The following is a 16,701-nucleotide window of genomic DNA, read 5'->3' as shown; positions in this document are numbered from 1 at the left end:
GTCGCTTGTGTTAGTTACAGGTACGCATTTGCTGCTGGTGTTGACTGTGCGACTACTTCTCACCAGGGCCCGGAAGGAGAGACGGTGGGAGCTTTAACCCAGCCCTTCCCCAGCAGCTACCTGATCATACGAGCCACCTCGGAGTCTGACGGTGCGTATATCCCAGCGGACAACCATCCGTCGGGACAAGATTTCGAACAGCAAAACCGGCTGGAAAGCATGTGGGCGGTGGATGAAACCCGTTTTTAATGAATTGTAAAAAAAACAATTATTACACTAATAATGTCGAAAAATGAGAAAACACAAGGTTGTGCTGCTAGAAGAGCACGTGGTAGACCAGGAGGCCCAAGGGCATGGTTCTGCTCGTGGTGACCTTGTGCTCTCTCGCCGAGTTCGGCTTCAGTAGCTTTTACTCTACACGGCGTGCTTTAGTGGGAGCCGGTAGACAGATTTTCTAAACTAAACTATATTTTTCCAGGCAAGGCCCACTGAGCTATATAGTTCTTTTTCAGAAGCGACCTGGCTACAACTGATAGCTCAACGAAGTGGCTTATCACGTGGAGATTTATAGCAGCCAAATACTCTAAACGCATGTTTATTCTAAATGTAGAGGGAAAAACCGGAATATACAGCCATCAAGGGTCCGCATCGAACCCACGACCTCCTGCATACGAGGCGAGGAAATTACCATCTCGCCACAGAGCTAAAGCCCTGTGTTAGCCCCAGCCACCCTCTGCCGTGCGTGGCAGTGCCAGAACGTGTTTCCCGATTGCATTTGTGAACACTTGAAAAACAAGTGTGGAAATAAACATTCATGCTGTCCGGTTTCCTTTAAAACCTCAGCTCAATGCATCCACAACAATGGTTAACCTAAATTTTATATATATTTTTTAAATGCGTCAAAGTGTTTCAGCCAAGTAGGCTGAGCAGGGTTTCGTGCGTGGCAGCTGCCAGCGTCGCTCCGAGTCACGTAACAGTTGTCCAAATTTTATTCAATAATTTGGTTTTCTTTCGCGCGGTATTTTTTTTTTACCGTTCCGTCTGCATTGTGTCTGTTGTGTTCTGTCTCCTTTGCAGTTTGGCTTACATGCACCATTGGCATATAATTCTGTATATAATTTTCCAAAGTCATGAATACATTATTTATCCTCACACACGTTATCCGATGTGTGTATAGTAGGTGTGGGAATCCGTTTTGAATCATTTGATGCATCATTACATATTTAGTTGCTACACACAAACCAAAAATCTTGAATAATTCGTGATTTTTGTTTACTTCTTAAATGTGTGTATATTAATTACAATACCACACATACAGGTATTTTCAGGATGATTATTTACACAAATTGTCTAGTGGCTGAAAGGAATGAATCTGTCAACTTCGTGAAGACTGGCTCAGCATTGCAAGCCACAGATCTTTAAGCTATTTAGATACCCAATTCGGGTTGCCACCTCTGAGCTATAAAAAAACATGAACATGTCATGGGACAAATATCTCACAACACTGGAAGAGGAGTGAGTGGAACACTATTACGCAATTGGTAAAAATGGGGATTGTCAACGTCACGGGGAAGACTTAGGATATTTCCCAGGGTGGTCACCTCATCCAGACGGCAATCCTGGGAAAACCAGGACAGGTGTTGTTAACCCTATACCTAACACAACCCTTTGTGAACCGATGCTTGGCAAAGCAGTTATAAGTGACTCACAGAATTGTGCGCAGTTGCGTATACAGGACACGACTTCCCTGAAGGCATCAACACCTTCAGCGAGCGCGATGCCGATCACACAATGCGGTTCGAATTCGACCCTCGATCGATGGCTGCTCCATCGCCGCACACGCGTCGAGTAAAGAGCAAGGGACAAGTCCTTACTAACAACTCCTCACTAACAAGTCCTTACTTACTAACAACTCCGTACTCACTAACAACTCCTTACTTACTAACAACTCCTTACTTACTAAAAACTCCTCTATCATTTTTCATTGCTGGAGGGGTTGCCCCCCCCCCTACCTGAAAATCCTGGCTCCGCCATTGTTGGACAGTGCACAGTGCAACTGCTTTCTGAAATAACGAGCACAAATCTTTCATGGCTGACCCGTACACAGGGTCGGCAGAGAAGTGTTATACTCGAGCCCACAAATCCGCCAAGGTTGACATGTACACACAGGGCGGAGGAGCAAATGCTCGAAGCCAAGCACATTAAGGCACATCCCCATACAAGCAGTCTAGCTTATTAAAGCGGTTCCTAAATGATGTGTCCTCTGGTCACCCATTAAAAAAGGTCACCTGCACCAAGTCAAGACATATTGGCTTAAGTCACGCAGCCAGCAAATGGACTGTGGTGTCATGCGGTCAGCATTGCAATGCCAACTGCTGTCTCTCCGCCTCACTAAACCTGCCGTTAAGTTGTGTTGTTCTCTTCATGATGAATCGGAGATGGCGGCCTCTATGCTCTCTCGGGGCTGAGTGAAATGCATCTATGGATGGCTTCAAATTGTCTCGTAAGGAAATCCTTTAAAACAAATGAAGGCGCTATCAGTGGGCTGCAGACACAGTTGAACCCATTCACCCCGTATTGAAAGCTCTGTTGATGGTAATCTTTTGATTCCATCCAATACTTTGAAAAGCTTGGGAATTACTATGGATTTAAAACTGTGTTTTGCTACCCACATTAGCCGTTATAAAGGCCTCACTTTATCATTTGAAAAGAATTGCCAAAGTGAGATCCATCCCCTCTGATAAAGATGCTGGGGTGTTGCTTTTTGTAATTTCTCAGTTTGATTACTCGAATGCTCTGCTGACCTTTCCGATTACGAACACAGTGGCTCCAACTGCTTCAAAATGCTACAGACGCAGTGCTCATCGCATACTGCATTCACAGCATCACACCACCTCGGAAATCACTGCACTGGCTTGCTCTCAATTTCAGGACCGACATTAAAAATTCTGCTCACTACTTACGAGGCTCTTCGTGGTCTCGGGCCTTCATATTTCCAGGAAGTCCTGACACCGTACTCTCCAGGTCACCTGCATCGAGATCAATGAACGCTGAATTATTTGGTAGTTCTGGGAAGTCGTCGTCTAAAATTTGGAGGGAGCAAGGGCATTCAGTTCCGATGCTCCCTGCCTCTGGAATGCTTATTTCAAGTCATATCAGAAATTCTGGCACGAGGAAATATGTAGAATTCAAAATTTTAAAACATATTGGTTTGAGTTAGCTTGTTTTTTTGCTGGATTGATCGGCCAATGGATTTTGTTGTTTATTTTTTTTTATTGTAAAGTGCTATAGGATACTCTGCTTGAAGAAATATATATAAAAACAAATTGTTGCATCGTGATATTGTATCAGTATTTCTCAATCTCCCACCACTGTCACAATTAGATTTATTTTGCAATTATATTCCATTTGTGCTACGAAGCACCGTATATTATGAGAAAAATTTATTATGTGAAGCTTTCACACAGCAGCGCTTCATCCCACCTGCTACAGAACAATCCAAGGAAGCAGATTTCCACGTAATTTCTTCGGCGGCCCCTTCAAGCGATCTGGTTTATCCCACACACTCGGGCTGCATTCTCACACGCACGTCCCGCCACAGAGAGATCTTCATCCCACACCAATCAAATTGATAATCTTAATTCTCAAGAGATGGAATTTAGGCAAATTCAGTGACAACACAAATGAAATGGGATGGGTGGGTTTTTTTATTTTCTACTGAGTCATTGCTGACCAGACAACGAGCATCGACTCTCACTACACTTCACATCTCAATTTAACCGTGGGCATCTAAAACCCGAACTCAAAATTCAGGTTCTCAGCAATACCGGCTCAGCGTTTTGACCTCTGGACCAGCCAGCCAGGGGCACATCCACAAATGTGAAAGTTGAGGCTGTCATAGCAGAAAATAATTCCCAGTGGCGATTGGCCACACGTCGGAGTTCTGCTGAAGCACAATTTTTTATTTATTTACCCAACTACTCGCTCCTAAGTGCTGAGCCTGCCGTTCTTCGGCCGCTGTGTATTTAAAGTTTCGATCGTCAGCGTAATCAGCTTTTTATGTCACCTTGTTGAAGTGTGAAAGATGTAGTATTAAAAAAATAACACGGTGCCGCTTGAAAACCTTGTGGGTGTCTCTTAGCCACTTTTAGTCCACGAGCCCAGACCAGATGTTAACTGTTTCGATTCCACCTCAAGGTGGCATCACATTCGTGGTTCCGATTTCTTGATATGGCAGTGGACTGTGATAACCATTTGAAATGCGTGCGTTATCAAGCCTTGTAAACCCATTGTGGTACCCGTACTGGAGTTTTGATACCTTAGGCTGTCCCAGTTTCTGCTCTGGCCCTTGGACTATATCGACACATGTCGGGACATCTGTGAAAAAATAACTCTGGAGCTCATCGAATTCCTCCAGTGTCAATAAATATTCTGATTCTGAGTGGTTGACCACCCTCGCCACCCACCACATCCGCTGCTGTATTGCCGTTGATCAAGGCCAGCGGTGGCTACGAACGTGGCCCGTAATCCAGCAATGTGGAGGCAGTTGTCAGTTGCTGGATCACCGCACAAAGCGTTGAGAAAATCCATTCCCCGCGTGCGTCCAGCGGGTACCATACCAGGGCTCGCCAGGAGAAGGCATTCCAGCAAAGCTTGAGCTATACTTCCCACCTGTTACCATCTGTACAAGACGTAACGTCACTCCGGGCGCTCCGGCTTCTTCCGACATGTTATTAATCTCATTAATTGGAAGACAACACCTACACATGTAGAGGACTGCAGAGCTTGGGCGAGGTGGAGTGGGGCGGGGGGGGGCGGCGCGGGGGAAATTGGCATCGGCTCACCGTCCGTCTGTCTTCCCCGCTCGACCGCTTGCAGGCCGCTGCTGGGTGGACGCGTTGGAGCTGGCGCTGCGCTGCTCCAGTCTGCTCAAGCGGACGATGGCGCGGGACGGCGACGACGCGGAGAAGGTCGTACAGGCCGACGGCACCCTGCTGGGGCTGCTCCGCACTGGGGCGCTGCGCGACGGCTCGCGGTACGAGAGGCATGGCGCGAACATGCCCGTATGTACGTACCGTGTGTTTCGCACCGTACGTAGCCAGCCGCGCTAATCGGAGGTGCTGGGGGGCGGACTACGAACTAAACACAAGCCAATGTAATTCCAAACATGCCCCTCTCTCCATGCTTTCTTTGCACAATTCTATTTTTTGTTCTGGTTTTTTTTTTGTTAATGACCGTGTTTCTGAATGATACGTCATAGCAGGCAGTGATTGATCTATTTTGCCCCAGGCACAATGGGTACGTTGCGCTTCACTATCAGCTTCAGCTTTCCAGAAGCACTCCAAGCTGCGCTAGCCTGCCTCTTTTATTTCCCCATTTTGATATCGAGTCTGCCTTCAGTAGCCATCCAAGGTAGCAAATAATTCTGCTGTATGTATGTTGACCTTCTTTCTCACCGTATGTAGCCAACTGCGCTAATTGGAGGTGCGGGGGGAAGGACAACAAACTAAACACACAAAAAGCCGTTTTAAAGACATTTGTTTTCAATCTTGATGATTTAAATGTGAATACCTCCAGTGGCGTCCTAATATCGGAAGGAACAGTGTTCCAGACAGCTGGGAAAGGACATCCGACCGTGGCATCCGTTGATCCATTCTCTCTGCTCTATTTGCATTCACAGTCATTGTGCGATTGCCGCGGTTTGCAAACTGTCCACAGATTGACAGAAAATAACTTACGGTCAATCTACTGCTGTACGAAGGCCGCCTACGATGAGCACGGTTGGCTACGTGCGGTGCGAAAGAAGCTCAAGTCCAACCCCACACTGTGTCGTCGGTCACGAGGGTCGTTTGACTGCGACGTATTTAAGCACGCCGATTCGTGCGGGTTGCTAAACGAGGGTGCAGCACAGGCTCAGATATCGCTCAACAACGATGTTGGCCGTGGCGAGGGATTGACCTCAGATCAACAGTTTCATACCGCGGTGAACTAACCGCGACACGAGATTACTCGAGCCCGTTTTAAAACGGTGACAGTCCCCACATCCCGCCTGCCAAAGGCAGTAAGCCCACTACAGGCCACACGCGGTGTGGCCACGGCCATTGACGACGACGTCACCAAGCCCCCCGTCTCACCATCTCCCGTCCAGCGGCACATGCAGGAAGTTGACAGTCGGTACAGTAATCGATGACTTCATAGCCCGGCTCGAGTGCAACACCGCCGCAGATGTATGCGCGTTGAACTTCTTTCGTACCGCACGTAGCCAACCGTGCCATGGTACACTATCAGCTGTCGTGGGATTCTGACGCCACTACGGGAATGGCGACTGGGCCGAGCGGCCGTGCGACTGCCGCTCGTTACGAGGGCTTCGTCGTCCCAAGTCACCGTGTCGCGCCAACCCTGGCGATGCCCTCCTCCCCCCCACATCCTCCCGCCTCGCCCGCCCTCCCTCCCTCCCCTGTACCGGGCCTGGTCAGGACGCACGAGAGCGAGGCGACGCAGACGCACCTCACGGACGCCGAGGGGGTGTCCGACAGGTCGGACAGCGACGGGGATGAGGGAGCGCACAGCGAAGACAGCGACTCGGACACGTCGGAGAGAGCCGACGACAGCATCAGGGGCAGCGGGCGGCTCAAGGAGACCACGTACTGCCAGCAGACTGATGAAGAGCTGGGTCCGGTGAGCTTCCAGACACCTCTCCTGGCGGTTTTTTTGTCTTCTTGCCCTGCCCCCCCCCCCCAGAACTGTGCTCTTGTCAAGGTGGCTGTCCTGGGAAATCTGTGAGTCTTCACGGGACACTAAAATATTCAGTTTTCTGTCAGTGGCGTAATAATACTCGCTGTTGCCTCCTCTACTCGCACTGCGCTACGAAGAATGGCCACTTCTCAAAACGTTGCTAATCATGTATTTTTGTTACCTTTTCAAGGCCACAGTGTGATTGAGGAGCGCATTGTTGAACTTTTTGCGCACCGTACGTAGCCAACCCTGCTAATCGGAGGTGTGCGGAATTTGTGCTCGCGCACCACTGCCATCGCAGCAGCAGCAGCAGCAGCTTCACCGAATAATGATGACAGTACAACGATTGCCCAGTGGTCAATTCTCGGTTCGTGACGACGCGGCAAATGCTTTGCCGTCCCGCGCAGGTGGGGGAACTGTCGCAGATGGAGGAGGTCTCGGAGGAGCACAAGGGTCTCATCTGGGGTCTCATCAAGCAGCTGCGGCCAGGCATGGACCTGTCGCGCGTGGTGTTGCCCACCTTCGTGCTGGAGCCGAGGTCTTTTCTGGACAAGCTCTCCGACTACTACTACCACGCCGACCTGCTCTCGCAGTGAGACGCACGACGCCGGCGGCCCGGCCAATCCCTTGCGCGCGCACCAAATGCTCGCAGGGGTCCCGGCACCGTCGCTTTCGTTGTCCCTTTGTGCCGTGTCGTTGCTCCGGAGACCGGGAGCTCGACGGTCGACGTTCGGTCGCCGCATTGGCGCCATTCGTCATGATTTCCCACTGGACAGAGTGGGCCGCATGAAGGCTGCCATCATCCACAGCGAAACATTCTCCGCTGCTCCTGACGCGGCTGTCTGGTTTGACCACCTGAGTGTGAAATTGTGGTCGTTGCTCTGCATCTGCATCAGCCGCACAAAAGAAAGTGAAGATTGTCAATTTTTCCACCGGCACATCCGAGCCGAGCTGGCAAAGGGCCCTCATGGCTAGGAAGGATGATTTTCCACTGGCTATTCGTCATGCCAAGCCAGAACCAAACTTCGATATACGCTGGCCTCACAAAAACATTTGAATCTACCTCGGGACCAATCAGAGCCAAGGGGCGGGACTAATGACGCAATAATTGCATGTGACATCAGTCAGTACACTGTGAGGACACGGTGTTGCCGCGTCGTCGATATGACGTCTCCACGTCACGCATCACGTGTGATGCCAGCGGGGCATGGCTTGGCTTCTGCAGTGGGAAAAGCAACCTGCTCCTCCTGACCCACGACGGCCTAGCTTCATACAGCCCTGGCATGGCTTAGATATGCCAGTGGAAAAGGGGTACAAGGCTACTGGGAATCAGGCTCTGCCAGCCCAGGAACATCCCAGCTTTGGCCGCAGAAACAGCAGCAGGGTTCAGATCCCCCGATTAGCACGGTTGACTACGTATAGTGTGATAGAAGTTCAACATACATATATTCATACAGATGCGCGTCCCTGTGCTCCATGAACCATGGTACGCCATGGGATCACCCCCTCCCCTATGTCCCACCCATCCCCGGACAACAACTCCCACTCTGCCAGGCACGTAACAATGCTGCGGATGACGACACATGTACAGAACCCTAAGCATGAGATCGGGTTGCACAAGCTTGGCTTGACAATTGGGAAACAAAGGACGCAGGAGGCATCTCAATTATATCTCATTAACGCCACTCCCATAGCCTGTGACCTGCATAAGAAGCCAAAGTAGAGGGGGCTGTGGATGCAGCCATGAGCAAGCAAAGCGATCAATGACCAAAGACTTAAATTTTGATTTAAAGCTTTCGTGACTGCAGTAATTCATATTCTTAGTTCTTTCGGTAAAGTCACCACGTTGAAGGGAAACAATAAAATAATGAAATATATATAAAACAATAAAAAATTCTCACGACGTTTCGACCATAACACAAACGGTCGTCATCAGGTGTGTCGACCGTTTGTGTTATGGTCGAAACGTCGTGAGAATTTTTATTGTTTTATATATATATAAAATCGACCGTTTGTGTTATGGTCGAAACGTCGTGAGAATTTTTATTGTTTTATATATATATTTTATTATTTTATTGTTCCCCTTCAACATGGTGACTTTACCGAAAGAACTAAGAAAAATGACCAAAGACCTTCAGTAGCTGGGCATCACTTGGTAAAGGCCACATCGATGATGGATGACCGGACACCGATGGCGGCGTTTGGGCGCAGCGCAAGTTGGCAACTGGGCTGAATGCAATCGGCGCCGCTTGTAAAGAGAAAGTGCAGCACAGATCTCTAACCCTGCCTTCTGGGGGTGGGCGGGGGGGGGGGTCATGGCTGCACGCTTTGGATTCATTTATCCTGGGATAACTGCCCTTGGAATGGGAACTGCCCAGTAAACATAGAACGTTAAATTTTGATTTAAAGCTTTCGTGACTGCAGCAATTCATATTCTGAGCTCTTTCGGTAAAGTCACGTTGAAGGGAAACAATAAAATAATAAAATATATTGTTTTATATATATTTTATATATTGTTTTATATATATTTTATTATTTTATTGTTTCCCTTCAACGTGACTTTACCGAGAGAGCTAAGAATATGGAACGTTAAGTCAACGTTGGTACATCGGCTTCAACCACACGCCAATGGTGGCTCGATGTTGCTTGTTTGCTGGATATTGGATCCAGCCCGGTGCGAGTACCGGGCCAGCTCGGCCACTAATGGCCACGGAGATGTGGCCTCCGTGGCTCTGCGAGATTCAGTTTAGAAGTTTACAGCGGTGCGGGTTGTTTTGTTTCACCAGAGCGGCATTGGAGGAGAATGCCTACGGCCGCATGAAACAGGTGGTACAGTGGTATCTCTCCGGCTTCTACAAAAAACCACAGGTACTCGAGAAAAGGCCCACCATGAAAGTGTTGCTGCGCATGTCGAAGCGAAATCTATCACCTAAAGTTCTTTTTTCGATCAGATGTATAAACAAAACAAAAAAAATAAGTGTTGTAAGCACGATTCAAGACGGCATGCGTGTATACTTCAGACGAAGAACAGCAGCTATGTCCAATTAAAGTCCAGTAAACAAGCAATGAGGGTGATGCTCTTCTTTTTGAGTCGTTCCCAAGTCATTAACGTGAATTCCACATTTTCATAGCAGGGCTCCTGTCTCTCCGCAAGATGTAAAATTAGACAATGGGATACAGAGATTGCATTTAGAATAGTGTATGCTCATGTCACTAAGAGCCAATTTAAACCGGAAGATCCTTATTTCAAGGGAGACATCTGCAAAAATATGTGCTGCAAAAGAGCAATTTCAATCTGTAAACAAAACACAATATGACACAATTCGGAAGAAAAAAGTTACCATATTGAACTTAGTCGTGTGAAGAAAATTACGTAATATTAACTACTGAACAAAAACATTCAGATTTTTTAAAATCTAACTCGATAATTGAGATATATATATACACACCACAAGCAATCAACTTTTGTCTTGACTGCTTCAAGACTTGCTCTACCACACACACACACACTAAGTCACCCTAATGAGACAGACTCATATTAGGCTGCCGCGAACACTGCTGTGCTCAATAAAGCTGCAATCTATCAATATTGTCACCCTGCTGTGTGGAGTCGCCACCAAGGGAATGCTGAGTTGTGGTTTTCCTCTATTAAAAGGGACCAAAGAAGCCTTACAACCCAATTCTTGGAGAAACTTTCCGATGCATGTGGTACCATCCCTCCACCGACAGCAAGACCTACTACATCGCTGAGCAGGTATCATTATTTATCCACTGATAGATGAGTGCCTCCTCACGACGTCACCATCCTTCATCTCCCCCTGATGCCACGTTACATCTCACTTCACATCAGCTGGTCTCGTAACTCCATCACTTTGAGGGTCACCCCTTGTTGGCATGCTCTCTCCTTTGGCCGCAATTTGCATCAATTGGCCAGCGTACCTTCTATATGGCTCCGAGGTTGCGAGATGTTAACTACCTTCACCTGGTATACAGGAGGCTGTTGGTTCAATCCCATTCCCGACACCTATATTTGGAGTTTGCATATTCTCCCTGTGGTCGCGTGGATTTTTCGCCGGGTTCTCCGGTTTTTCCCTTCACATTTAGAAACGTGCGTTTAGAGTATTTGACTGCTATACATTTCCACGTGATAAGCCACTTCGTTGAGCTATCATTTGTGGCCAGGTCGCTTCTGAAGAAGATCTGTATAGCTCAGTGGGCCTTACCTGCTTTTAGTGTCGTTTTAACTCAACACTAAATATGTCCGTGAGTTGTGTTTTGTTCCCTGGTGCATGTGTTCCTCTGTCTCTGCAATTCCAAACCTGCATCTCCCCCATGCATATTTAACAGCTGTTGTTCCCTTTGAATATTAATATTTTGTCTAGTGTCCGTGTTTGATCATGGACACGGTAAATAATAAGCAGTTATTGCGAGCAGAAATTTGCACTTAATCATTTAAACTCTATTGATCCTCACTTTAACCATTATATAATCACAGGAGTGCTTATGACCTATGAATAGGTGACCCATTTAACCAATCGGAAAATTTGTATTATGTCCTGTCGTGGTGGAATGTGGGTAATTAAATATTAATTAAATAACATGTTTTGATCTACCAGCCTATGGGTCTCCATTGGACCAATGTTTACTAGAATGGGCACTGGCTTAGTGACCAAAATGTTATTTCAGTATTGCATGATCAACACCTCCTTGCTGATATTTTTATTTTAATTTTAACAGTGATAAACACACACACATAGATACCGCCGCCTTAAAACTGTAACGCTGTCCTAATACACTCTGCCTGTCTGAACGTATGTGCTGTGAAGAAGGCCTATTGACCGAAACGCCACCTTTGAAATGCTCTTTTTCTGTTTGAAGGCCACGGTGTCTTTGACGAATGTGTCGAGTTGTTTTCATATAAATGCTGTAATTCATCTCCTCAATCCAAAACGGGGACAGTGCCTGCACGACTCACGAGCCTACCTCCGCCCACCCCCAGGGTGTACGTCTAATGCGCGTGCCACGAACGGCATTGGGATGGATAACGGGAGGGTGTCCTTGAAAAGAGTTGACAATGCACGAATTTAGCCGGCCTTCGATTGCGCGGATGGAGACGGTGAACTGTGATGCTCCACCTGTGGCCATCTGCGGCGAGACAACGCAAGGCAACCAAGGGTGGATCGCGAAGACTTCCAATGAAGCTGCCGTGGGTTTCGCTTGAGAAAATAAACATGTGCGGGTTTATACTCTTTGGTTATATTCCAAGTGGTGCAGCGATTTTGCTGTGACTGGTCCCACCTGAAGACGGAAGCTTGCTTTGCCTCCGAAACGTCGTGTTTTAATCGTTTCTTTCATTTTATTTCAATTTATTTTAATTTGTTTTACCTACGTGACTTTACCGAATATAACCAAAGAGTATGAACTTTTTCCAAGGACTCCGCACAATTTTGCCGTGGCTGAGGGCTCTCTATTCGAAGGAACACTGGCTTCAATGATCGCGCCTTGGGTATTAGCGACGTGGCCCAAACAGAACTGTAATGACAAAGTGCCATTAACGAGCTACTATGAAGGCCGGCACGGCACATAAGGGGGTGGGGGGGGGCAACACCGTGCTCGGCCGCCTTTGTCACCCCAGTGCTGATGCTTACACACCACACCAGGCACTCACTAAAGGCTGAGTCGACCTAAAGGAGGCCCAGGACCGGTTCAGAAATTCGTCAGTTATGTTGGCCACGAGCGGGAATCGAACTCAGGCCACCAGGTTCGTAGCTCGGCGCGCTAATCGCTATGCGACCGCTCACACACACACACCCACAACCGTCTGCATGTCCTCTAGGTGTCTCATCATCCTCCCGTTTCCGCAATATACGTCAGCAACCGGAAGGATGGCTTCTGTATCAGCGCCACCGTGTTCGCCCGATCAAAGTTTTACGGTAAGGGCTCTCCCCCTCGACGTTCGTTTGCGTGACGACGCAGCGCCAACGCGACCGGCAGAGTCTGCCGCAACGAGCACCCGTAGACGCAACGGGTTACAAACGGCGTCACTGCTGCGACTGTGAAAGAAAGAGTTTGCCCAACTTCCAGCTCCGAGAATTTTAAGATTTTGTCGGTTTTTTGACTGTCACGGGACAACTTCACAGCAGAGTGTGTGGGAAAGTTCACACCCACTATGATGTAAAATAGAATACTCTTTGGTTCTTTCGGTAAAGTCTTCAGGTGGAAAAAAGACTATTTTTCACCTGAAGACGGTTGCTTGTGTTGCGATCGGAACGTCGTGATCTATTGTTATTTTATTTCTACCCACGTGACTTTACCGAAAGAACCAAAGAGTAAGGATTCCTGCAGTCACGAAAGCTTCAAATCAAGATTGATATATTTCTAAATACCACGTCACAGATCTCCTGAGAGATGGTCCTGTGAAAAATCTATTCCGCAGATAATATCTGACAACATAGGGGCGCAACTGCTTTGCACGATTTTTTAATTCTCCTAACGACGCAATATTGGAATAAATTGTGGATTACAAAAAAAAATACCGGAAAAAAAAGCTACGCAAAAAAAATCAACAGCCAATGTCCGATGGACATACTCGCTCTTGGCCTAGAAATGAGCAATTTCCCTTTACCCCGCTCGGGGGCTGCAAACGGGAGATAGTCGCTGCCCGGTCGCTCGCTCTAGCGGTAGGTCACCCACTGCGCCTCTCCGACCTTTCGAACCCTCTCAGGAAACTCGCTGTCGGCGATCCTCGACGGCACGGTCCGCCTGACGTTGCTGGAGCGAGGGGAAGAGTACGTCATCACCATGCCCTACGCCCACTGCAAAGGTGCCGCCGCCGCCGGCAGCCGGGGCTCCTCGCTGCTCGCAAAACCACCGCGCTCACGCCCAGCGGGGAATCGAACCCGTTTCGCCAGAGCTGGGCTCTCCGATTTATGCCATCGATTACGCTTGCCGGTTATTGCTCGGATGATCGGATACAAGCTAATTGTTGGGGGAGGGGGCCGGAGGTGCGGTGGGGGGGGGGGGGTACAGTAAAAAAAGTCTCACCTCTGTTCCCACGTGTGCCGCTGGACGGGAGGTGATGGTCGTGGATTGGTGACGTTACAGGCATCATCGGTTTACGTCATGCCGGTTGTGGTTTGTAGGGGATATCAGGGCGGCGGCTAAGTTTTCAAAGCGGCGCGAGTAATCGATCACAACAACAGTTGTCCACTACAATTATTTGTCGATTAATCGACTTTTCTAATCGTCCCAGCTGTCAATATCTCCGTGTCACAGCTGAGCTCCATCACCCGCCCCCCACTCCCTTTGCAGGCATTCTGTATGGGACCATGACACTGGAGCTTGGTGGAAAGATTGGAATTGAGTGCCAGAAGACCGGCTACAGCGCCAGCATTGAGTTCAAGCTCAGGGTAAATACTAAAGCCAGCACACATCAATCCTTAAAGCTGTTGCATTAACACATACATGCCTCTTAATGCATAGGAATACACCGTGTCGTTCTTTACAAAAACAATTACATCGCACATTAGGATAGACGCTGGATATAGGCACACTGCTTGGGAGCATATCAGAGTGTGCTTATATCCGAAGTGTTCTTATATCCGAAGTGTGCTTATAGCAGGCCTTTGCCTCCCCCCTCACCTGTGCAATGTAACGAAGCGTCGCTTTATTTCAGAATTGTGCTAATATAAGGTGTGCCTACATCCAGCTCCTATTGCGGCGATTATAATTTAATAGTCCTTTGGTCAATCCACGACTGGATCAAGGCCTCCCACCACATGTCATTGTCGGCCATGGGGGCTGTTTGGCCATACTTCACCAAGCCCGTCGTGGTGTGGGTTGGTGAAGGGGTAGGTAGGGGGGCACGACCGGTTCGGATATCACTCGCCACTGATGGCAGTCGTGGCCGGGATTTGAGCCGAGGTCGCAGAGTTCGTAGGGCACAAGCACGCTGTTAACCCTTTCCCATTTCGAGACAACTGCAGGTTGCAGGTTGGGGTGTCCCATTCGCCGGTGAATCGCGGAACGCGCAAGCGATTCGGCGTTAATTGTACTTAGAGAGGCGTAGCGCCGTTCGTTTTAAAATACATTGTACTCACCGCAGAGGACTGTAGCAACGCAGAGAACTGGAGCGACACGACCACACTCTATGATAGCTGGCGCCAAGCTGTGCCACGCGCTCTCCCGCATGGCCTTGTGGGAGCCTCAGTACGTCATCGGAACCATAAAGAAAACTATTACGTACACATACGTCATCGAAAATGGAAACAGTTATCGGAAGGGTTAAAGGCTCCACCGCTTCCTCCCTGAAGTGTCCAATGAGATTACGAATTAAATGCTCGTCTGTGTGCAATGGTAATTCACGTTTTATTTCCCTATTCACTAAATGGCACTGCTGCTGTATTATTCATAAGCGTGATACATATTTAATGGGGGGGGGGGGTCCTACATAATGCAAGCGACAATAAACAAAGGTGAGCGTAATAAAAACAAATGATCTGAAAACAATCCCACCTTCAGAAGAAACTATAGCGCTTGCTCAATTTCTTGCAATTGCTATGCACGCTCATTGTACTGTAGAGGACAATCCATTTATAGATGCCCCACTGACCTCTGGTGACCCTCTTGACCTCTCAACCGTTGATTGGGATATTGTGAAAGCGATCGTCCTGTGTCTTAGAGGAGCGTTAAAAAAATGTCACGAGTGTATTGATATATAGCACACACGGGGACTCCTCTACTTACGAGCATTCGACTTACGTACGTTCAGAGATACGAACAAACCTGTCCGTATGTCCAGTTGCCTGTTCGGACCGAGAGTCGTTATTTCAACCGCCACGCAATTGATGGCGGTAGTGGCATCGACATCTGCAGAACGTGGAGAACCAGTGGCATCTACATCTACAGGAGATTATACAACTTTTAAAGCCATTCCCCGTGTTTACTGTACATGCCGTACAACACGTTTGGAATCGACAAGAGTAAAGTTGGACTTACGGACAAATCGACTTACGAACAGACCTATTGAACTTAACTCGTTCGTAAGTAGAGTCCCTGTATGCCCCTGTATGACTTATTCCTGTTTAATTATCGTCCGTACGTTTGTCTTCTTTTACTATTCATTGTAAGCGGCGGCTCTTCTGTTTCTCTCGTGGGGGAATTTGAATAGTTAGACAGCATTGTGGAGGCTTTGAATGACATCTTGTACAATGTCGTTTCTCTCATTATTTCTCCCTGTTATTTGAGTGGAGCATCTATAAACGAATGACCCTGTGTAACTAAGGCTCAATAATGCAACATGATGACTCTGTACTCTCCCCCCCCCCCCCATATCCGCCAGCCCCTGCTTGGTGGAAATGACTGCGTGAATCAGATTTCTGGAAAAATCCAACTCGGCAAGGAAGTCCTCTGCACCCTGGAAGGCCACTGGGTAAACAAATCATCACAATTCCGACTCCGGGGGGCACAGCCACGTGTGGCCGCTGCGCCGCCTGGAGACATGGCGAAGAGGCACCGGGCAACATTCTGGACAACAATCGTGGTGTTGTTGAGTCCGGGATTTTCTCCCTTCACACGCAAGGCGACGTGAATGCTCATGATAATTTAAAAAAAAACCTATTTAAACATTTTTTTGTACTAGGTAAGGCCGATTGAGCTATATTGCTCTTTTTTCAGAAGCGACCTGGCCACAAATGACAGCTCGATGAAGTGGCTCGCTGTGTGGATATTTATACGTCAGCCCAATACTAAACGCATGTTGATTCTAAATGTGGAGGGGAAAACCGGATGACCCGGGAACAATCCACGCGACCATGGGGAGAAATTATTCTTTGGTTCTTTCGGTAAAGTCACGTATAAATAGAAAATGATAAATTGCATAATAACATACGACGTTTCGATTGCAAAGCAAGCAATCATCATCAGGTACAAATAAAAAAGAGAAACACACCTAGTAAACTGAGATAT

At 48.0% G+C, this 16,701-nt stretch overlaps 1 protein-coding gene across 3 annotated transcripts in view; it reads left to right on the top strand.

Annotated features, from left to right (window-relative positions):
- OSBPL5 (oxysterol binding protein like 5) overlaps positions 1-16,701 on the top strand; it is a 120,857-nt gene that overhangs the window by 87,285 nt on the left and 16,871 nt on the right. For all 3 annotated transcript variants that reach the window (XM_032959961.2, XM_032959962.2, XM_032959963.2), the window contains 10 exons: positions 67-151; positions 4,879-5,035; positions 6,477-6,678; positions 7,143-7,327; positions 9,522-9,603; positions 10,391-10,489; positions 12,572-12,668; positions 13,460-13,558; positions 14,047-14,144; positions 16,076-16,165. In XM_032959961.2, coding sequence (XP_032815852.1) covers positions 67-151; positions 4,879-5,035; positions 6,477-6,678; positions 7,143-7,327; positions 9,522-9,603; positions 10,391-10,489; positions 12,572-12,668; positions 13,460-13,558; positions 14,047-14,144; positions 16,076-16,165 — 1,194 coding nt within the window. The remainder of the gene's footprint in view (positions 1-66; positions 152-4,878; positions 5,036-6,476; positions 6,679-7,142; positions 7,328-9,521; positions 9,604-10,390; positions 10,490-12,571; positions 12,669-13,459; positions 13,559-14,046; positions 14,145-16,075; positions 16,166-16,701) is intronic.

This window comes from Petromyzon marinus, chromosome 24 (genome assembly GCF_048934315.1).
Source record: "Petromyzon marinus isolate PM22_M1 ecotype Great Lakes invasive population chromosome 24, UKy_Petmar_22M1.pri1.0, whole genome shotgun sequence".
Taxonomy (NCBI): Eukaryota; Metazoa; Chordata; class Hyperoartia; order Petromyzontiformes; family Petromyzontidae; genus Petromyzon; species Petromyzon marinus.
This window is presented reverse-complemented; position numbering and strand designations above follow the sequence as displayed.